The sequence below is a fragment of the Pagrus major genome, chromosome 5 (genome assembly GCF_040436345.1).
Source record: "Pagrus major chromosome 5, Pma_NU_1.0".
Classification (NCBI taxonomy): domain Eukaryota; kingdom Metazoa; phylum Chordata; class Actinopteri; order Spariformes; family Sparidae; genus Pagrus; species Pagrus major.
In genome coordinates, this window is record NC_133219.1 from 20,243,659 (window position 1) to 20,267,209 (window position 23,551).

General features: G+C 40.5%; 1 protein-coding gene across 1 annotated transcript; it reads left to right on the forward strand.

Annotated features, from left to right (window-relative positions):
- The first annotated feature begins 1,389 nt into the window (after positions 1–1,389).
- castor1 (cytosolic arginine sensor for mTORC1 subunit 1) lies at positions 1,390–23,236 on the forward strand. Its single transcript, XM_073467180.1, has 9 exons — positions 1,390–1,689; positions 7,920–7,990; positions 11,919–12,112; positions 12,640–12,775; positions 15,430–15,553; positions 15,779–15,895; positions 16,266–16,348; positions 19,706–19,800; positions 22,173–23,236. Exons 1-9 carry the CDS (start codon positions 1,577–1,579, stop codon positions 22,242–22,244), a joined length of 1,005 nt encoding a protein of 334 aa, XP_073323281.1. The 5' UTR covers positions 1,390–1,576; the 3' UTR covers positions 22,245–23,236.
- Positions 23,237–23,551: the final 315 nt, after the last annotated feature.

Consider the following 23,551-nt stretch of genomic DNA (forward strand, 5'->3'; position numbering starts at 1 on the left):
CAAAGTTTCGTTATCTCGAGATCTCGAGAAAATTATCTTGAAATAACAACTGCCGTTTTCCCGAGATAACGGGATAATTTTCTCGAGATCTCGAGATAACGAAACTTTGTTTTCCCGAGATAACGATCTAATTAATTCGAGATCTCGAGATAATGACTGTGATATGATAGGCCTGAGATTATGGAGACGCCCGGGACCTTGTAGCTGGTCAGCTATGTAGTTAATGACAATACTGGGCTCACTTAGATTGCGCCGCCGATATAGTTGAAGCCTTGCTAACCGTCTTTTTAGATTACGCACACTAATGTGTATATTATCTGCAAGGCATAATGCTATTTCAGCCTGTGTCAGGCCTTGATTGAAAAGATATGTGACGCAGTGATCGATATGCTCCTGCTCCTCTGACATTGCTACACTGAATGATGTTTCCTGCAATGATTTAATATACTATACTATCATTTTGTTTTCTCAAGATCTCAAATTAATTATATCGTTATCTCGGAAAACAAAGTTTCGTTATCTCGAGATCTTGAGAAAATTATCTCGAAATAACAACTGCCGTTTTCCCGAGATAACGGGATAATTTTCTCGAGATCTCGAGATAACGACATAATTAATTCGAAATGAAATTAACTCGTTATCACAGGAAAATGGAGGAAATAAAATGTATGAATGCAAGGCCCTTTAGGGCTTCCGTAGAATGGTCAGCAAAACACGTAACTAAAACCTTTCACATAACTGCATTTATTGTGATTTTCATCTTTTTTAGTACCTTTTGTGAGCCCAGTTGGTGGCCATGTTGGTACTGGGCGAGATGATGTAGTTCACTGAGCGGTTTCACACAAACTAGATAGTATTTAACTTTGACTTTCTTGCCTTGAAAAGCATCTTATGTGTAGTTCATAGCACAATTCAAGTGGGATCAAAAAAATATTTGCCTTTCTCCATTCACTACCATACAACGATTTTCCGAATAGGGTGGGTGGTCCGCCGGTCGACTCTCTATGCTGGGAAACAAGCAGAGACTCTCACACAACTTTTAAAATCTCTTGAACTACAATTTGTCCTTTTTAGATTTCAATTTTTGTATGCATTTTTGACAATTGGTTCCTTACTTTAAGATTTTCCTTAAAGCGCAAACCATGAAAAACGGCTTCAGACCAAATGGACACAAAAGCCCACATGCTACTAATATTTTGGACTTTTTATACTTTAATTTTGAGGGCCGAAAAGCGGAACTTGAGTTTCTTGTCACTCTCTCACACTTGACCACCCTCCACATGTGCGAGACACTAAAAAATATGTACCTGCACCTTTAAGGGGAGGGGGCGTGTCTTTGTGGGGCTGTCCCTGTATTTGAATATACAGTAGTTGAGCAGAGCTGGAGTCGGGTTGCGTCGGATGTTTTTCGCCTTGTGAGCCGAACCCAGCGGGACGTGGTGGTTGCATTCGTCGGTAATGCCCATCATCCAGGCCTGTATTTAACATTTTGAATGATAGCACTCAGCTAGTCGAGCGCTTTCTCTCGCCGCATGCACACACACACGGGGAGACTGCTCTGCTCGCAACCGACAACATGGACTTGCACATATTGGACCACAGGCTACGGGTCACCAGCATATCCAAGAATGGGCTGGTGAATTTCACACACCCCCTGATTAAACTGATATTCCTCCGGAACAGGACACGGTAAGAAGTACCCACTGATCCGGGTCAGACGTTTGTGTCGCTCCTGTGTGAGCCTGGTAATCCAGCACGGATGTATGAGATAACCTACAGCGCCTTTGCATTCATTGGGTGGCCGAGCCATTATTGGGCTTTATGCCCGTGCATGTCCTGATCTGCCTCTATGAAAATGACATACTGCAGTGCACGTAGCCGTAGGTAATTACAGCAGTTTGTGACAGATATTTAACGTTTGGAAAACATCAGACAGTATAATTAAGTATTCATTCTCACAATGGAGATGGATCTCATCCGCTAGGTTTCTTATTTGCAAAGAAATCTGAAGCAGTTTAATCAACACAGTCCATTCTCACGTGTTAATGTGTATTTATTTCCCATGCATGACTGCTGCTTCAAGCATCTTAAAAAAAAACAAAAAAAACATGCACTGCCCACCACTGTATTTTTTGTGGGACCTTGTTTCTCGACCCTTGACCTCCTTTACCCAAACTCAGCATCCAGCTTGCAAGTTGTCCGGATCTCATATTGGCGTTGGCACCAGTTTTCAGTTAATCCCTGGATATCCTCTCATTGTTATGCAATTGTTTATTGCTCGGGCTGCCCCACATATGCAGGGCCAGAAGATGAGCTCAGCATCTGCCTCCGAGCTGCCAATGATATGGGCCCGGGCAGTGGCTCGGCTAAGTTACCAACAAGTTGTAGGCAAATGCCAGGGAAGATTTTCCTCCTCTTATCGCCTTTCGTGACGTCTGAGGTGTAGATACCACACTGTCCCAGAGGATTTGCTCATTGTAAGCATCCAGTAATTATCAGCAATAGAACAGTCCTTTAATAATCAGTTTACAAGGCCAACAGGACTAGTATATGCCTGCATGAGGGATCATGATACTGTAAAACACTTGTTGTCCATTCCTTGTGAACTGACATTGAGATATGAGATTGAAATCTTGTATATTTGTCAAACACTTAACATCTTTTCACGCCTAGCTGCATCCACTGGCACTCATTTGTCACAGAGTATCAGGCGATACAGTAGGATTTGACATGTCCAAACCAGACACACTGTGTCACCATGAATTGCAAAACATCATGAACAACTGTAGTGTACTAAGTAAATAACTAGTCACTGTGAGTAATACAGACATGCGCTGTAATTGGATCAGTATTTCTAAGCACAACAGGTTTGTGATGAGTAATCCAAAATGTTCATCCAGACTTTCAGTCAGGACTTTATTATTTCAAAAGTATGAGCCTACATTTTCAACTCAACATGCTCTGTTAAGCATTCGGTGTCTGTGAAAAAACAAAGCAGGCTGAGCCCAGAATGAGCCAGAAAAAAAAGCATGCAGGCTGCACTTCCTTGGATTAGCAGGCCTGTCTGCTTTTCAGCGTTTTGTTGTGCTTGCTTTGGAGTTATGTCATCGCACTGTGGCGTGGATGTATTTTTTGTCTCGTTTTTCTTGTTCTTTTTCTGTTGCGAGGTTGTTTCGTTTTTTTTTTTTTTCTTCCTCTGGTCAAACTATAGACAATGCAGATTGGGGAGTGGTGAAGACTGAAGTTCATGGCAACTCAAAACAATCGTGGAGCAAAAACAAGCCTGATTGCTGTGGTTGGTTTTAGCCATCTCCCTCTTTCAGGCCCCTGCTATTCATTAGAGAAGAACTCCCAGAGAATGCGCACAAAGTGATTTGAAAGCAGTCCTGAGCAGAATTTTAAAGAGGTAATCACTTTTAGGACCCGAGCATATCCCAGATTGTGAGAGGGTATTTTCCTCAAACATCATCCAACACAACTGAGTCATTACGACACCTGTGGTGCAGGGGATAAAAGTAGTCAAACACTGTGCCTGTCTAGAAATAAAACTCCTTATTTGATGATTCATGACTTAACAGTGAGGACAGTTAGGATGTTTAAAGGCAAGAGAATACTACAGTTTTTGGATTGTGTGCGTGTGTGTGTAACTTCTCACATTTTTGCAAAAAGTGGATGCATGTAAACACAGAAGGATGTGAATGAATCCTCTCATGATGGGTGAAATAATATGAATCATGGGCTTGCAAACAGTGTGTTTTTAATCTTACATTGTCCTTAGTTGCCCGGTATCAGCCCAGTCTATCGGCCTTACTGTACTGTGGATGCAGCCCTGCAGGCTCCACACAGTCCTCCTTTCTTCTCTTCGGCGGCTCACTAACGAGAGCATGGGTTGGAACAATGCCTCAGCTGAGCCAGAAACCCAGTGGGGAGTTTTCCACTTGTCTGCTTCAGTGATCTGTCATGGTTGGGGCTCTCGCTCCCCGTGTTTACACAAAGCGGCCCCCATCTAATAACAAGAAGGGATTTCTATGAAAAAAAACATCCCCATTGTTCTGAAAAAAGAGGAGCTCGTGAGAACGCTGTAGATCAGTTTTTTTTTTTTTTTGAGGAAGCTGCGAAGGTAGCAGATAGCTTTGGTCGTCCGCTGGCGATGAGGCTGAGATAGCTCAAGGCTAACTCCTCCCACGTCAACAACATCAGTTTGCTTCGCTCTTATCATGTTTCCTCAGCTGGAGCATCAGTTGCAGAAACCCCACCACCATCAACCCTCACTACCTCGCCGCTGCTACCACCCGTCGGTTTGTGCAGCTGGATCAAAGTCCAGACCCTTGTGTGCTTGGTTTTCATCTTCCCCACTTGGCCGCTCCCTCGCTACCTGTTGCTTCCTCTTCTCTTTGGTTTGTTTTCCATCTCCTTTTCATGTGACTTCATGCCTCAATAAAAGGAGCTTGTTTTTTCAACTCATTACCACCACTGATCATACACAGACTATGTGGCCCTGTTGCAGAGTGCTGTACAAACATGTTTGATTAGTTGATTAATCATTGAGTCCATGCAATGTGCAAAGGAGGGGAAATTGCCCGTCTCATGTTCAAACAGTCCAAAACGCAAATAATATTCAAATCACGGCTATCAAATAGCTAAATTTTACATTGGTGAAGCTAAAACTTGCAAATGTTCAGCGATAAATTGATAAACGACTCATGCTTAATCTATCAGACTTTTTGTGTGATCAATTTATTTAATCAGTCATTGTGATTTAAAAGGGAGGGTTGGTGGAAGTCTGTTTTTTTCCCAATAATTACAGACTTTTTTGGACAAATGGGAGGGTGAAGAGGAAGAGATGTTAAGGGTTTCCAGGATGCCTCTTCGGAAGTGCGTGTCGGATGCCAGGCCGCTCCTCCCAACATCAATGGGTTGTGTTACGACCATTTCTGTACCTTTTTTGTAAAACAGACAATATGATTCTCATTATTCTCATTCCCATTCTGTGATTGGCCTGATCTGTGGAGGGAAAAATGGAGCCAGTGTTTGAACTTCTCTTTTTTTCCAAAAAGGCCAGGAAATTGACTACCATGAACCCACCTCGACCCATCTATTACTTGAAAGCTGGGACCAGGAACCACGAAGAACAAAAAACGGCGTTTGCCACATATAACCCATCCTCCCAAGCCCACACAGTTTGTAAAATACATCCAAGTTTTCTGTTATTCCTCTTTTGCCGATTGAAATATCACAGCTAAACCACTTCAGCTTTGCTTATTTGCTTTCATCTGTGCTCTCTGAGACGAGTCTGACCTCTGCTCTCCGACACTTCACCTCCCAAGCAGGGTCACTTACTTGCGTAGTTTATTTTGCACTACCTTGTGTCCGCAGATGCACTTTGCAGTTTGCTTGTAATTGCTGTTGACAAGGCACTTTCATCATTATCAGCCCTGTCTGACCACACATGATTAATGCCAGGGTCGGAAAACACTTCGTACAAACCAGTACTGTTGGAGCTTTGTGCATCCTTTGGGCTCTATTAGTCCTCAACCTTTTTTTTTTTCCCTTTATGTGTTGATGTGGAGACAGAGGGTAGATGGAAGTGTAAGGGCAGTGTGCTTTTCAGTGATGCATAACAATATTTTACTTATTGTAGTTAAAAGCAACCTTACTTAGACTGAGTGATTTTCCGGAGTGCTTGCCAGTGGGCTGTAATGAAGCTTAGGTGAGGCATCTTATCCGTCTTATCTGTACCTCACAAACAGGAAACCAAACAAGCACAGTTGTCACACAGATTGATTGGCCTTGGGTTGCTCGACAACTCACAACCAATGCGTTGTTGAGGTTTAGCTGCCTTACAGGTGTAATACAAGAGCCTTCATTATCTTCTCTAAAAGCACATCACATACTTGGATCATTCTCACTTGCAGGATAGATGCTTGGCTTACACAACCTGCAGGAAACTGCGAGATGGGGAAGGTGAAGGGTCAACAGGAAATAAGGGGGTTATTATAACACAATGGGCTGGCTCAGCTCGCTAGCACAGCTGATAGTTAGTGTTACAGTGTTCTCTTTTTGTCTCTCTGTGGGGTGATTGTCCCATCTCATTGCAGGGATTACTTTTTGCTGACTCAGGAGTTTGACTGTCTCACTCAGGCCTCTACTGTAATAGCCTCAGCTGACTGATAAGCAGAGGAAGAGGAAGGTGTATCAGTGAGACATTTTAAGAAAACAGGAATATGTAGCACTTCCTTTTTAGGGCTTCAAAAAATGAAGTTGGGAAGAAAATTGTAACTAAAGAATTGATATGTTTTGTTAAATTTCTAGGGCAGCTTGTGGTCTATATGTTAAGCCAAGCCAGCAAAAACTAACAGAAGGTGTTTTCTTTATGTTGCAACTTTACCCTTGTTTTAGTTCATTTTTCTATTTTTCTCTTGACATAACGCTTTGGGTTGTGTTAGGTTCACGCCCAAAAACCACTCGGTCAGGGTTAGGAAATCGTCTTGGTTTGGCTTAAAATACCTGTTTTCTTCATCAGTAAAACAGCTGGAGATGGTCTGCAGAACACCCAGTTATGGTCGACACGAAAAATGTGGAGATGGTCCAACTTTCCATTGAAAATAGCTGGTTTTGGTATATACTGGTGACTGGGCTGCTTTTCAACACTAGGCTTGACACTGGTAGAAAATCTTCCCCAGGAAGTAAAAAAAAGCCAAAAAGGCCTAAACCTTGAAGCCTTTAGGAGTTTGAGTTGCGAGTGTATTGAAAGCCTTTAGTCTGGACTGTCAAAGTTGCCATTAATATCCAACTGAACTACAAGGCAAGTCCAGCTCCTCAGTTACACAGTAATCAGTTCTCTCTGCCTACAATTCGACCACAGTCTCCCTGTTTTTGCGGTTACACATACCAAAGATATTTGTTTGGATGTAGAACAACTGGAATTTATCACATCCAGAAACTTGATTTGAATATTGGCCTAGAAAGCAGAAGTGATCCAAATAATGTTCACTGCATAGTTCTTCCCTCAACCCGTACCAGATCCCATGGACCTATTTACTTTTTTTTTACAATATCTGTACTTTTTCTTTCATAAAGGCAACATTCAATAAAACTGAACGTTGAGGCCAGACCAAGCAACAAACCTTTGAAAAGAAATGCTTTTGGCCCAGAGCCTGATGAAGATCCAAAAACCAGAACTGGAGAGATAAAAGCTAACTGTCATCAAAGAACTTAAAGGTTCAGTCTTGTGTACGAGCAGTTGTGAGATCCAAAACAACAACACCTTTATGCAAGCTGTTTTTTTCTGTCTTTTCTTTGTAAATTTTTAACCCAAATGGGCTGTATCAGTTGGCACAATGGCACCATCTTTTCAAATATTTAACCAAAGTGTCTCTTTTTATAGAACAGGGTAGGAGAAGGCAGCAAGAGAAGCTTTCAAAGATTGAGAATCGGTGGATCACTCTAAGCCTGCAGAATGCAGACTTGACTAATGCTGTTGCGGAGACATTTCAGCAAGTTATGAACTTGATGTTCACAGCAGATGCATATACAAAAACATTAATTCTGAAACTTGCGTATTATCACATTTAGAGTGTGTTGCCTGGTCTTTCCTTGAACGCAGCAGTTGGTAACTGAAGCAATGGCCCAGTTTGGTGTGTTTCCCACCATTTGCTGAAGACAAAGGAGTGAGGCTGGCCTAATGCTGAGCTTGGGCTTGCACTGATAGAGTGACAGCCAGTCCTGAAATCAGTGTGAATTTCGGTAACCCCATTCAACTTTCATTATGAGGATCTGAATCTTTTGTTCGGTACAAATGAGTAAGACTGTTCTCTAACTCCCGTCCTCCTTCTTCTCTCATTTTTCTCCTGCTTTTCATGTTTTCTCACTTTCCAACCACATGTCGGTCTCTATCTGTACTTCCTATCTTGTTTCAGATGTAAGTTTTTCAGTCTGACGGAGACACCAGAGAACTACACGGTTGTCCTTGACGAGGAAGGATTCAAAGGTAAAACACCCTTGCACACATATCTTAGATCACTTTCACCTGGCAGAGATTTGTCCTCTCACACTCTGACCACTCTTGTCCCAGTTGTATAGGATACCATAAAGTACACAACACTTTTGAAGTATTGTGTTTGGCAGCTAGAATACAAGAAATGAATGTGTCTTGTACGGACAGAAAATGATGCAAGACATGCTCTGAACGTGAACCAAACAGACATTTAGGGAAGCTACTGCCAACTTCGTCTTTCGAACTCCACCAATTTCACACGTCAAAATCAGCAGTAATGGGGAGAATTTTTTAACTGTCAAGTCTGCAAGTGACTCTAGTGATGTCACCAAGGTTATCTCGGCGTGGGAATCACATAGGATTTGTAGGATCAATCAGCTTGGAGACTTAGAAGGGAAATCTTTTTCTACTGCATCAATTTTTACCCTTTTTTTGGGGGGGGGGGCAGTCTTTTTTCACTAGTTCCCCAACTTTATTGAAATTGTCGCACTGCTCTTAACAGAGAAAAAGCAAATGTTTCTCCTAAGATTCAGTATTTTATTTTTTGTTTTCTTAAACCATTGTCTACTACTTGTTTTAATATTTATCAGCTGTGAGAATCTCCAACAAATTGTGTCACTTTCTGTATTAATGCGCCACTAATCTTAAAACATGGTAGCTCATAAATAATATCTGGTCTTGAATTGTGCTGCAGCATAGCACTTTTTGTTTTACCAGTCTAATGTTACTTCCTTCCTTCTTTGGTTCCCTCACACAGACCTCTCGAGGTAGGATGGGTGTATACGGCCAAACAATCTAGGAAAACAGAGCTGTACATGACCCAAATTCTCTGCAACAATTTGTCTCGACAGCTTAACAAAGTTTTTGAACTCTCAGAGATACACTGATTGGGATCAATAGTTAAAGCTGCACTTACAATTAAAAAGCCTAATTAAATAATTTGTCACAACTTCAATGCATTTGAACAGAAAAGTATAGTTGAATTTCTCAGATTAAAGTTACATTTTGAACAATTAAGATTAACTCCTACCAGTTTTTTGTTTTCTTTCAATAAGTTTATTGCCTTCGCCAAGGAGGTTATGTTTTCACCTGTGAAAAACTACTAAACAGATTTCCACGAAACTTGGATGGAGGATCGGAGGTCTCGGCCCAGAATTGACCCCCTTAACTTTTGATATGGATCTGGATAAAGGGACGGATCCAGGAATCCTTTGTCACTTTTTTTAACATTGTTGGATAGGGCATTTTTCAACATTTTCATTAATTTCTCAGGGAATAATGCATGGATCTTGTTGAAATCAGGTGTATTTAGGTGGCTGGTATCTATGAGTGAGTACAAAAGGGGACTGTTGGGACCTGGCAGAGATATACATTGCAAATATTTCCCCTCTATTCCTTTTCAAAAACCTTGAAAATGAATATTTGCATGTTGTCTGACAGTAGGTCAGGTAATTTTAGCAATTTCCTAAGCAGTTTTCAGACTTATCAAAAAGATAATGGATAGATTCACAAATTAAAGTACAAAATATTTGTTAGTTAAGTATCTCTCAGGGTTTTGCACCCTTCTCTCTGAACAAACCCCTTAGGACATAGTCAACAGTATAACTTTCTGTCAGGCAGCCATTTTCGTCTGGTCCTTTTACACAGATGTATTTGTTAAAGGCATATATCGCCTCTGGGTGCTCTGTTTCTCTCCTTGTCTCCTTTGCTCTCCTTCTAACTGAGTGCCTATTTTAAGAGGGGAAAGCTGGTGTAGCGAAGCCACAAGGGGCCGTCTGTGACAAATTACGCCAACCAGAACAGTGGCTCTTTGAAGGGGAGTAAAGAAGAAGGAAAAGGAGTGTTAACTGCAGGAGGTAGACAGCGTTTGGTAATGTTTTTAGTCCGATGAATGTGTGCCGCCTCTGACGGTTTTCAAGGCTTTAAATACAGTTGCATTACAAGCATACAAAGTTCGGCATTCAGAAGTTCTTCACTCTCTTAAACAATTTGGCAGTGCGTGAAGAGTGAGAAAACTGTTAATGATTAATAGTTAAGAGCTGTCATTTAAGTGGCACTTATAAAAGGTTACCGTGCACATCTCCAGTATCTCTTTCTTTCAGCTTCTTGTTCACTTCCTGGATAGACACCTGTTTCCCATGTAGCTTCCAGCTTTCACTCGAGTCTTGTTTCAGAACAAAGACTGAAATATCCTGCTTTTTCCATTTTGGCTCAGAGACTTGGGTTGTTACAGTTATGCCTGAGGGTTCACCCCGTTTGAACTCCGACCCTTCTTTGGAGCCATGCGCCTGAGAGCATTAATGCATTGGTATCAGATCACACTTTATTGCCAGGTATGTTGTGGTGGTGTAGGTGGTGTTGGTCTCTCTTGGGTGTAAGTTTTACTTGTGTTACTGTGTGGTTTAAATAGTAGGGGTCTCCATGGTGAGGGGAGAGAGAGGAGGTGGGGGAGAGGAAGTGTGTGTACATTAGACTGAGCGGCAAAACAAGCGGAAGTTGCTACTTAAAGCTGCCACATAGTTCACACCCTCACAAACATAAAGACACATAAGCGGTGACAAATTTGTGATGATGTGCAGGCATTGAAAACTTTTTCCAATTTACTATTGTTATCACTGTAGAAATGAGACTGCTGTTCCTCTTTACTGGTGCAGTTTGGAAAAGTTTTTAGTATTTATTTTTTTATTTTTTTAATGTATGAAACTGTATCCCTGGTGCTGCTGGTTTGGCTCCTGTCAAGCTCTGATGTTTACTAGTTTCAGAAGTACTCAATACTGTGTGAATCACGCAATTTGGGGAGTTTTGCACCTGCAGCATGAGCCTTACCTCAGGAGAACTTGTATTTGGTATTTGAATTTTTTTATTAGTGAGGCAGTTGTGGTTTGTGTTCCAAAGTATGTTAAAACCAGTTATTTTTTGTAAAGTAAAGGAGATGGTGTGAATCTGCCCGGTTACCTCAGGTTAAGTCATTTGAATTGCCAGATTTGGGGACCTGCAAGAGACGGATTGAAAAAGTAATTGTCAAAAAGGGTGGCACAAAGGCCGAGACATCCTCACATTTTTAGTCCCTCCTATGGGTCAAGTTCCAAAAATACTGCATCCTACATTTCTCACTGAGCAACTCGGTCGCATATTTCATCAACCCTCCCCTGTATTACAAATGCTCTCATCTTTCAAACTGCATGACCCCAGTTTATGATGCACGTGTTCTCTCAAATATTTGACAGATCTGATCTGAAGTCAAACACAAAATGATTTTCTAAGACTTTAGACAGCCCCCTCCAGAGCCACAGGAGAGAGAAGGCAGCTCTTTGCAGGTTACAAGTAAACTGATCTCTACATGTGAAATATGTGTGGAATGCCCCTTTAAAACAGCATCAGCTGCATCTAAATGACTATATTTTAAAGGTGCAATATTCAAAAAATATTCAAACATGTACTAAAATTATCAACAGAATGTGAAGAAGTAAAAGTTATTGTGTCGCAGAGATATTTACTAAAGTTCGCACACTAACCAGCTAGACCTAGCCTGTTCCAGTCCAAAGCTCCTGTCTTAGTGGTGTATACTGCGACAGTTCCCCAGTGCTCCGAGCTCCTGTTTGGGACCACTACCTGCATGACTAACTGAGCTATCAAGCTAACAGCAGCTACATATAGCAGCAATTAGCGGTTACTCTACCAATATGCTGCCCCCTATTTGTCTTGAGTATGAATTAGACAGGTGGCTAAATTTTACATGGACCTTCTGCACAGTGAAATGAAGTCACTGAAATGCTGTTGAAAGAGTAACCTAGATGTCTAAAAAAAAACAAAGCTTTTGCAATTCACTCTTAACTGGGAATGTTCACTATAATACACTATCATAAAGTCATGCAGAGTGTTTGTATGCCCACTGACTCACTGATTCTTGACCCCACTTCAGAGCTCCAGCCTTCAGAGCATCTCAAGGTAGAGAGCTCCATCTGGCTGCCGCTCAATGTGGTCTCCAATGGCAACGCCTCCAGCAGCTCTCAGGCAGTCGGCGTGACCAAGATCGCCAAGTCGGTCATCGCCCCTCTGGCCCAGCAGCATGTCTCCGTCTTCATGCTCTCCACTTATCAGACCGATTTTATCCTGGTGAGTCCTATCTAATTTAGTCTTTTTTAGTATTTTTGCTCCACTTTATTCCACAAAGAGAAAGAGGCTCTCACTCACTGTCCCACCACCTGGAGCAAATTTTCAAACTCTCTAACAGTGTAAGAACTCCTCACCTCTTATCTCGCAGTGCAGCCTTTCCCCTACTGAGCTCTGCCAGACAAAAGGAGCCACGGTGTCTGCATTTTGTCCACTCACCAGTTTTGCAGTCAAGGAAGAATTGACTCCCGACAGAGCTGAGCGCACTGGAAAGTTAGTTGATGTATTACATGCGAAAGTGTTAAGTGGGCGAAAATAGATAACACCTTGACAGACGTTTGGTCAGCAAGTATATTAATGGTCGACACGCTGGGTGAGCTTGAGTATCCCCTTAAAGTGAGTCAGTGCTGTACCCTTAGATGACACCACATATACAGAAATCCTGCAAATGAACTCATTGTAGTCTATAATCAAACGATGAGTTAGCTCTAAAACCATCAATATTTCTCTTTCAAATCTATGTTGTGTAGGTGAAAGAGAAAGATCTGTCTATAGTCATCAACACTCTGGAGGAGGAGTTCAACATGTACAAGGAGGTGGGAGGAGAGTCTGTCCCCATGCATTGTCTGGATGTTTCCAACGGCCTCCAGAAGAACGGCAAAGAAGGTAAAGCTCACGGTCCTGTCTAGTATGAATTACCTCACCTCCTGGATCAGTTGAGCTCATCTCAAAGGACTAAGTTCAGATCCTCTAGCACCACCTTCAGGTTCTTTGTGCAAAGTGTAAAGACTTCAAATACATATGAGGTGATCTTAAAGAATGGTCACCGATCACTGAAGAGATTTGTGAGTGAACAATACATCATTGCTTTTTCTCTGGGACTGAAGGAGTAACTCAAGTAGAAATGTTGTAGGATTACTAATGGTAAAAACTACTCAAGTAAGAGTGTATAAACAGCTTTTTAGAAGACCAGTCTTATAAAACTGTTACTTGAGAAACTTGTCACACATAGATGATGAAACATCTGTGCACTACACTGCAAATCAGTTTTAGGTGTTGATGTCATGACTGAGAAAGAGTGTGAGTCACTTTTCAGTCGAAGTTGCTGGTGCTTTCTCTGCTGAGGTCAGAATAACATTTCTGTAACTCTGCACATCTATAATTGAACTAAAAGTATTTGTACTTTTATGGTTCGAACATGAACATGCTGTAAATGTCATAGTCAGTATTAAAAGCACGACTGTTGTTGCCTTCTTGAGACAGCACTGTAATACTATCACATCGACACCAGAAAATGAACGCTGTTTAATAAACCACTTTACACACACAGAACTGTGCATAGGCCAATTTAAAAATTAAAATAGGCATCAGGTAAGCTTGTTCTTTCCTTTTACAAAATGCAATTCTACATACAGAGCATGTAAAGTTTATAAAATAGACATTAAGAGGTTGTTGCTCGTAATGTCTGCTCAAGCTGTGGACAGCGCCTTTAGTAGTAAACAGTCGAGCTTGAATTGCTAATGGGTCAACCGAACAGATCCACGTCCCCAGCCAGCCTCTCTCCAATTCATTGATCCTCTCGAAATTAGACGTTTTCTCAGCAGTAGCCCAAAAGGAATAAATATGATATGAAATCTAAGTGAATGAAAAAGATGAATCGATTAAAAAATGCAACATATTCATGGGATATTAAAGCAACTTGCTGGAGAGAGATGTTGTTGAGTCTCATTCCATCCATCCGTCCATCCATCCGTCCATCCATCCGTCCATCCATCCATCCATCCATCCATCCGTCCATCCGTCCATCCATTATCTGTAACCAATTGCGGTACACCAGCTCATCACAGGGCTGAGTCTCATTTCCAGGTTGTCAAATGACCAGCGTTTGGGTAAATGGCTCAGTTTGGACACCTCGTGTCAGTATTTGACAACCTGGGAATGGGATTTAGAAATCAACTATCTTTTTGCCAGAATCATTTTAAAAGTTACAAAGTGTTGCTTTAAGTTACAGAAACAAGAGTGCTTGTCAGTAGCACACCTCTTGTGCTTAACAAAGCCATTTTTTACTTGAACAAACATCCCAGTACATGACATTATATAATGAAACAATGCAAACTGGCTGGGTAGAACATAAAGGAACTGCTTTGAATTACTGTGTCCTTTACAGGAAGGACCATAAATTACAGGACATGCTGTGCAGTGAGAGTAGAACATGCAGAAAATGTGTCAACCCTCTCACAATCATTCATATCTTTGCATCTCTAAGATGTCGGCTTTGTCTCACCATATAAGAACAACGTGTATTTTGTTCGACATGCCGTTAGACTAGTTTGGAATCAGTTCAGCCTCCAGTTCGGCTGTTTTGTTTTGTAGAATGCAGATTGTCCTGACAAACTAGGCACAGTAGTGACCTAATTGCAGCCCTAATTTCACTGCTATCTGCATGACTGAAGGAGAAGATGAAAATAAAGTTGAGAAATCTTGGCAGACATTAGCAGAGATGGAGGTGAGTTATGGGTTTTTCACCAATAAATCAGTCTTTATTGTGGTCACCATGGTAAGGACCAATCAAATTATGTAACATAATTCATAAAATACATAAATCTGAACACATATCCGCTCAGGATATCTGCCAGAGAATCGTCAAATGTTTTATGTTTCTTTTGTATCAAAGTAATCAAGCAATAGTTATTGCAGGAAACAGGAAATTCTAATAGCTAATTCATTTTAATGGTGCCAGGATGTTATCAAATACTGAAGTCAGGATTTTATGTCTACTGCTTCCACAGTGTCAGACTTTAAAACCCCTCATCTAGGAGAAGAACTCAAAATGTTCCTCCCTAAAGCTTTTTAAAACTAGGAATTTGTAAAATGGTGTAATGGGTTAAAATGTCAGGAGATTCACTCATATTTAAAACGTATACAAGGTGATTTTTTTCTCCAAAAAAGAATTCCCAATTTGTCAAAACTGCACTTTAGGAAGGCGGCCAGCCCATCCTACAATCCCAAAGTGTCAGTTTTTGACAGGTTGGGAAACCCAGAGTGCCACTATTGGACGAGTTGGGAATGAGACTCAAAAAAACAACTTTCCTTACTAATTGGTCCAGTAAACAGAAAGCTGGAATTGCATCAACATGGAGTAACTCTACTCTTACTGTAGTTAAAATGGAATAAATGCATTCAAGACTGTGCTGATATTTTAAAGTAAAAATACTATTTTTAATTTAATAGAAAATATAAGAAGGATGTAGTATTACAGAACATGCATGCACAGTACCTCTGTTGCAGACTACAGACTAACACTGTCCATGCTCTTCCAGCCATCCAGCCGACAGTCCACCCGGTGCTGATCCCACAGAACCACTTCTGTGTCATGTCTCTGGACCCGGACACACTGCCGTCCATCGCCACCACGCTCATCGATGTCCTCTTTTATTCCAACAGGTGAGACGCCACTTGCAGACACCACTGCAATTCCTTTTTACAACACAAGGTGGCAGCACATGATGCAAACTAGACAGCAGCTCACAGGCGTATGAATATTGCAACTTTGACATTAAACATGGCAGTTAGGACACGTAATTATCTCACATCAGTTCAATGTGCACTGATATGATTTCTGTTTTTAATTTTATTTTTGTCTCATCGAATGTTTCTCCTCCTCTCTAGTCCTAAAGAGGACGCACAGTCGTCTCCCAGCCAGGACTTGGACTGTATCAAGTTCTTCTCCTTCTCCCTCATTGATGGCTACATCTCACTGGTGATGGACACTGAGGCTCAGAGACAGTAAGGCTACTCCACCTTTGCACGCAGCTGTTTTAATGGCATGATTTCCACACTGTCAGCAAATGAAGTGAAAGTTGCATTGGGGTTAATAAAGGTAGTAAAATACTTCTCAGGTACAGCTTACCCCAGTCCTGATGATTTCTGAACCACAAAAGTTCTATCACGACACTTTTTAATGCAGGTCTTAATTTACTCCAGTTCACTTCGTTGCCCTGTTTTTTCATTGCTTTGCGGGAGTTGTGATGTTGCAGTATCTGTATTTGCAAGCATTTATCTGGCATTTGCTAGAGGAGGGTTTTCCCCCGTCCAACTTTGAAATGGTTTTGAAGTACGTGAAATACAAAATACGTGCCTGATCTTTGTGCTCTAGGTTTCCCGCTGATCTTCTCTTCACCAGCTCCTCCGGGGAGCTGTGGAGAATGGTTCGTATAGGAGGACAACCACTGGGCTTTGGTAAGGCCACTCTTTTACTTTTTGAAATATCATAAAAAAAATTATTACTTTACTCTATATGCAGTTAAGAGCTTGTCAGTCATATGGTACAGAACCACTTGCTTCTGGAACTGCTTCCCTAGCCCGGATTAATCAGGTTAATTTGGTGTCTGACTGGTGTCATAACTCAGATCAGAAATCTTTAAGGTTATACAAGTGGTCCAAATCTGACCAAATATGTGAATAATCTAAACAAAGTCTGCATACATATCAGACAAAGCAAGTTAATGATATCCATTCCATGGCCTCTCAATGCCTATAAAAATATCTCAGTCCCAATCCCAATATGCACACTCACAGACTCACAGACTTTGAGGCGCGTTCCCGGTAAGTTTACGAGGGTTTCGTGCTGTCCCACTGTCACATTGTGAGGCGATTGAGGGCTCTCTCAGGAACATTTTGAGCCGTTTCTGACCACTCTCTCGCATTTCTGCGGACTTTGGCTGAGGGAATTACCCACAGTTTATAACGTCCTACCAGTTAACACAGGGTTACCATGGGTTACCAGGGGACATCCAAAAATGTTTTTAATTCACAGATGGAAACTTACAAAACAGAACATCTGACATTTTCTCAATGTCAATCAATTCTCTATTTAAATCACTAACAACAAAACTCACAACAAAAAAAGTAATAAGCTTTTGAAACATTATGGAACTTCTTTCCCTGAAACCTCTGACTTTGTTTCTATTTGTGTTTATGTTGTTTCCCTGTTTTTGTTTTTATTATAAGGCTATATATTTAAAACATAAAATAAAAAGTCCAAAACCTACAAGGTTAATGCCACAAAGTGCTGTCCTATTCCTATTATACCATTTTAGCCCCTTGCAGACTCTCTCACTTAAAGACTTACTAAGTGATGTCATCTTAGTCCCCAAGGGCTCAGGGCTTAAGGCCCTAGGGGGGACATTGGGATTGGGCCTAACTGATTGGCACTGCCATGATTCTACAGCATAGGTCACTAACAGGCGGACCGCAGTCCGAGTCCCAGACGCCGTCCTATACGGACCTGGACCTATAGTCAATTAATTACATAAATATTTAAAATTTTGACGGGCGCTTTTATTTTGACCGGTGCAGCTTTTCCAGACTTCCGGTACTGGTTTAGCAGATCAGGAAATCCACTGACCAGTTGCATGCGAGTTAAGCCATCCCACATGATGCTGCTCAGCCAATCAAATCTGCATTCCAGGTGATAAACTTGGTGACTCTGAATACAGACAGATGAAAGAGGTGAGAAGCAAGTGACAGACAGCAAGACGAGTGAGCGATACAGGGAGAGAAGACAGAGAGAGATGAGTGAGCAATACAGGGAGAGAAGACAGAGAGAGACGAGCGAGCGATACAGGGAGAGAAGACAGAGAGACGAGTGAGCGATACAGGGAGAGAAGACAGAGAGACGAGTGAGCGATACAGGGAGAGAAGACAGAGAGACGAGTGAGCGATACAGGGAGAGAAGACAGAGAGACTAGTGAGCAAGACAGGGAGAGAAGACAGAGAGAGACGAGTGAGCGATACAGGGAGAGAAGACAGAGAGACTAGTGAGCAAGACAGGGAGAGAAGACAGAGAGAGACGAGTGAGCGATACAGGGAGAGAAGACAGAGAGACGAGTGAGCAATACAGGGAGAGAAGACAGAGAGAGACGAGTGAGCGATACAGGGAGAGAAGACAGAGAGACGAGTGAGCGATACAGGGAGAGAAGACAGAGAGACGAGTGAGCGATACAGGGAGAGAAGACAGAGAGAGACGAGTGAGCGATACAGGGAGAGAAGACAGAGAGACGAGTGAGCCGGAGACAACAGAGAAAAATAACTACACATGACGCTCTCTAAGAAGAGAAAAGTGGACAGCGAAAACAGAGCTTTCAACCCACAATGGACGGACTCATTCATGTTCATTCTTCCCCCTGGAAGCACAAAACCAGTCTGTCTCATATGTGCAAAGACCGTGGCACTCATAAAAAGTGTCAATGTGAAACGCACAAAGTTTTTGACCAAACATACCCACTCAAGTCTGAACTGAGGTCACGGAAAATAAGCAGTCTCAGAGCCCAATATGAACAATCCAGCCGGATCCTGACCCATTCATTCACTGCCCAACAGATGTGTTGAGATCTGTCTGTTGTAAAATTGGTTGAGACTGTTAAGATGTGAAACATTAACAAAGAAAAAGGGAAACTCAAGCTGCTGCTACACTTTATTTTATTATTAAAAAATGAAGTACTTTATTTTAAGATGCACAATTTTTAAAAAGCTATTTTATTTATTTTCACAATTTTATTTTTAAATGCAGCCCTTATTTTCCTTAAAGAGAGAAGAAATAATACATATCGACAGTATTATCTATCTGTATAATTAAATGTTAAGATACAGTAAATATTGTTGAAATGTTTTTGAATTCTTCTTTCTTTATTTGATTTGACAGTCAGTTGTTGATTACATGCAGACGTTGATAAAACTGCAAGACTACTTCAATATATATCACACTAAATCATAACGCAGGTTAGACATTATGATGTTTCCGGACCTTTGCTTTAGGAAATTTTCTCTAACTGGACCTATTTGAATTTTAGTTGAATAACCCTGCTCTACAGTAACAATATCTTTAAAATGCTTGGTGCAAAGGAAAAAAAATTAGTCGATGTGTCTGTGGGTCTTGGAAAATACACCTTAGTAATTGTAATTGTGGGCAGCGTTAATGCTGCAAATGTGATTTTAAATGTGTGTGTGTGTGTGTGTGTGTGTGTGTGTGTGTGTGTGTGTACATCCTGTGACTTATTTACTGAGTAATAAATTCTTTGTTATTTTGGCAGTTGCGTTGTCAGATATGTAAGGGAGTGGGTAGTTTCTGTTAAACATATGTGAATGTGACCACTGTGAATTATGTTGTCTTTTTATCTTTCTGTTTTTCGATGACCTTTTTTCTTACTTGGAGTTTGTAGTAAATTTAATTCACCGAATGATTAAAATAATACGGAACAGACTTGAAGTGGTAACAATTGTAAATCATCTGGTGAATTTTTTATGCAATTGAAGATCTTAAATTTGGCTTAATAACACTTTTTCTCAGGATAAACTCCTTGAGATGATCATCATATTGCTTTCAAGGGGGTCCCAAACATACACTCGCCAGTCACAAATGGAAAAGAGATTAGTACAAGACACAAAATATATAACACAACAATGACAAAACAAACAACAAACAGCCAACAAAAAAGGAAACTACATGAAACCATTAACAATGTATTCCAGTCAGAAATCATGTTTATGACACTAATTCAATTGTATTTCTGCTTCGCTCTCTCCATGTTCTTTTAGATGAGTGTGGTATAGTTGCCCAGATTTCTCAGCCTCTGGCTGACAGCGACATCTCTGCCTATTACATAAGCACCTTCAGCTTCGACCACGCTCTGGTGAGTCCAGCATTTTCATGTCATTAGTTAGGACTCCACCGTTGCTGTCATAGAAGCCAAAAACTGAAACTGAATACATTTGTGAAAGTAATGATTACTTTAAGCTCAGATATTTAAGGATTTCAGGTTTGGTCGTTGTTTCTAAATGTGGGAGATGTAGACAGATAAAGAACAAGCATACGTCACATTAAACAGCATTCCTGTGAGGTTAAATCAGGGACTGCTTAAGCCAGGTGATTCCAAATCAGTTTGAGGGTGTTTTTCTAATGATCCGAGTATTTTCTGTCGGGTTTGAAAAATTTATCAAATAATTTTGGGTGCATCTGTCTGCCACCTTAGTCAGCATCGCCTGCAAACTGATTTATCTACATTCAGTTGGTGATTTATCTAAAACTTACCAAGAAAAGTTGATCTGGATCATTACCCAGAAACTTATCACAGAATATCTGACAGCGAGTGAATCAGCAAAGCTAAAATTCCCTCCCACATCAATGAGAGAGAGAGATGGATGCATTAATTATAATCATCTTTCCGCTGTCAATTAACAGTGGAGAAGGCCGATGTTTTTTTCAAATGATAACACCGCGGTTATGTACGACTGTGTTGTGGTTTCTGTACATTTGTGGGTTAGTGTGAGACTTTTCTTCAATTTAGGTTAAATAGAGTCAGTTATAAAATCTTGGTGCACCGGTGGTGAATTACATTATGTGTCTTCTATTGCTGCATTAGTACAAATCCTGTATCTTTCTGCTCTTCTGCTCCCACCTCTTTGCATCACTATGCAGAGTATTCACACAAGACTCTGGTCTTAGACAGTCAGGCTTTTTAATTAGTCAAAGGTGAATAAAGGGGGGACCTGATCATGATGTTGAATCTTTGGGTATTCTGCATGTATTCACTGGTTCCTCAGAATGTTTTCAAAGTTAATGTTTAAGACACATTCATAGCTGTATTACACAATCTAGCATGTCATTGAGTTGAACCATAAGGTGTCTTAGTAAGAGGAAGTCATCACTCTTTGTCACTAACATGAAACTCTATATTTACCGGAACCTTGTAAACATGAGGGGGAATTAGTGTTAACCACAGTCCAACCTAATAATAACTAATTCCATTGATAAAAAACTGAACTAGCTGTGACATCACAGTGTCTTCCACTCATCCACTTCGGAGAAATTACTTGTAAATAAATGCAGTCGGGGGATCATTTCTGCAATGCCTTTGTAATAGATTGAAAAGTCATTTGACACTTTATATAGTTGAAATCTTTATTACTGTAGAGAAAGGTTTGTCGAAAACTGTCAAACACTGCAAGAACTTTTAAATATGACTTTCAGATTTGAAATTACAGGCTTTTACCTCGATATTTTTAAATCTTCTCACAAGCACAATATTTTTGACCAAATAGGCCCAACTTTGAAATCGATAATGCAACAATATTGTAGGGATTACTATTGGTACTTTCACAAAATAGTAACACAATGACATTTTTGATCAATAATCATCAGTGATCGGAATATAATGACTAAGTGAGTAAAGACAAGTATAAGAACAAGTACATTAGCCTAGTAAGTTCAGAAAATGGCATCACTTTACCGTAATACAGCCTTTAAAACCAGGAAAAGACAACACTTATAACATATCACGGTATAACGATATCCAAAATCTAAGACGGTATGTAGTCTCATATCATGATAACTATAAATATTCTATATAACCTTCTTCTTATAATCCATACTTTGCTTACAAAAATCTGCATAGCCAAAGTTTTGTAAAGAAAACGACTGAAAAGGATGAAAGTCATTTAGAAAGCTTTAGATTTAGTAGTTTCAATAACAGAAACAGTTTCCTGCCTGTAGAGCGAAGCTGCGTCACTAGAACATGTGAAAGAACATGTGCATATGGGATGATGGGGAGGTCACAGTTTCTCTCATATTTCAGTGAATTAGTCAGAATAATTTTATCTTGAACAAAGTCAAGGGGAGATTCCAGTTAATACCAATGAATTTCAATGAAAGCACTGCATGTGATAGACGCAAACAGTGTAATGACCTACATGTGACATTTTGGCCCTCAATCACAATAAAATCACAGGGTTTCACAGGCCCAGATTTGACAAGGAAAAAAATCCTGAAAAAAACATTTTGACAGGGAAATGAAAAATGAAAGAAACTTTAAAAGGGATCACAAAAAGTAAAGACTTTTCTCAGTCTAGTAGCTCTACTGGGAAAAAGGCAAGATAGCAAAACATATAATTCCTCCTGCTTTGGTTATATAATGTTACACATCTTTTTCCACTTTCTTGGTAGGTATTTTGGCATTTGAAAATGCACAATTTTCTCATTGCAAAACTTTGCTCTAATATTTTCTAGGTCCCTGAGGAGGACATCGTTAGTGTGACAGACATGCTCCAGCATCAGAGGAAAGAACCAGCCACGAGTTGATTCGTGAAGTCCTGTCTGAGCTGGATGATCCTGGATCAATGTGCCACCCCTCACTTCAGCTCCGCTAGCCAGGGGTGGCAGGCCAGCAGGAAGAGAGTCTAACCCCGTGCCTAGACTAGCACTGCATCGCCAGCAGTATTAACTCCTACGAACTTGCCATGACCACCAGAAGCGCTTCTCTACGGTGTGCACATGCAGTTTGTCTGTAAGGGCCTCCTGTCTTTCCTATCTAAGGCAGGATGCACTGAGTCCCAGGAGGCCTACAGGCTCACACATGCACATCAAAATGCACAATCACTCCTAAACACATCCAGACACACACACAGACACTTGCACAAGCACAAAATCAGACATATGAACATGTATGATAGACCTCTCTCAAATACAGGAACTCTCGAGGTGTGGTCTGAAGTTGAGTTGTTCAGATGAAACATGCATTTCATACAACTTACACACAAAACTTAGTCTTCCGGCAGTGTTCATATCATAATGCCATGTGTCTAAAGACCCTTTTTTTTTTTTAATCAAAGGCCATTTGCAAGAATAGCAGTTTCCTGTTTTGTGAAACTGAAAGCGTGAAGCTTGAAATGAAAAGCAGTTGTGAGAATGTCGATCTTATTTTCATGCGATAGCAAAATGAGGATTTCTATTTTTTTGACAACGGGGCTCACTCGTTTTGGTTTGAAATAAATGCGCTGGTAGTACTTATATATTAAAATTACTACAAATGCTGTCAAGCAGGACAGTAGGCTTGGTGAGTGTTTTCTTTTTTTTTTAAGAGGTCATCATTTCTTAACCGTAGTATTACCCAAGGTCAATAACACTATGTCTTACTTTTTGTTATTTGCACAATAAACTTTTACTTTAGGTAATGTCACTTAGATGTTTTCTTTGGTACAACTACATTTTGTAAAATTTGAAGTAAAAATATTCTGTAAACATTTGTAATTTTTTGTGCTGCTTCATTCAATAAAGACCACTGAAAATAGGTACTCTTTGTTGACTTCTTGGCGCGAGGTAAATTCATCAGCATAAATGAAGGCTCGCGGAACAACCACATGTTCCAACAAATATGACTTAGAGCGTGATCTGCCTGTCAGTCATCATTTATGAGTCAGAAATATACACAGTTAGGTTGTTATTTGTGGTTTTAACAGGAATTGAACAAGTGTGATGGTTGTAAAAAAAAAAAAAATAAAGCACTAACTTTTTGCCTGCAGGTTTGATCCAGTGATCATGACTCAATAATGAATAAGGGTGCATTTAGACCCACCAGTGCCACGAGACAGCATTTGTTTGTTAGAGGA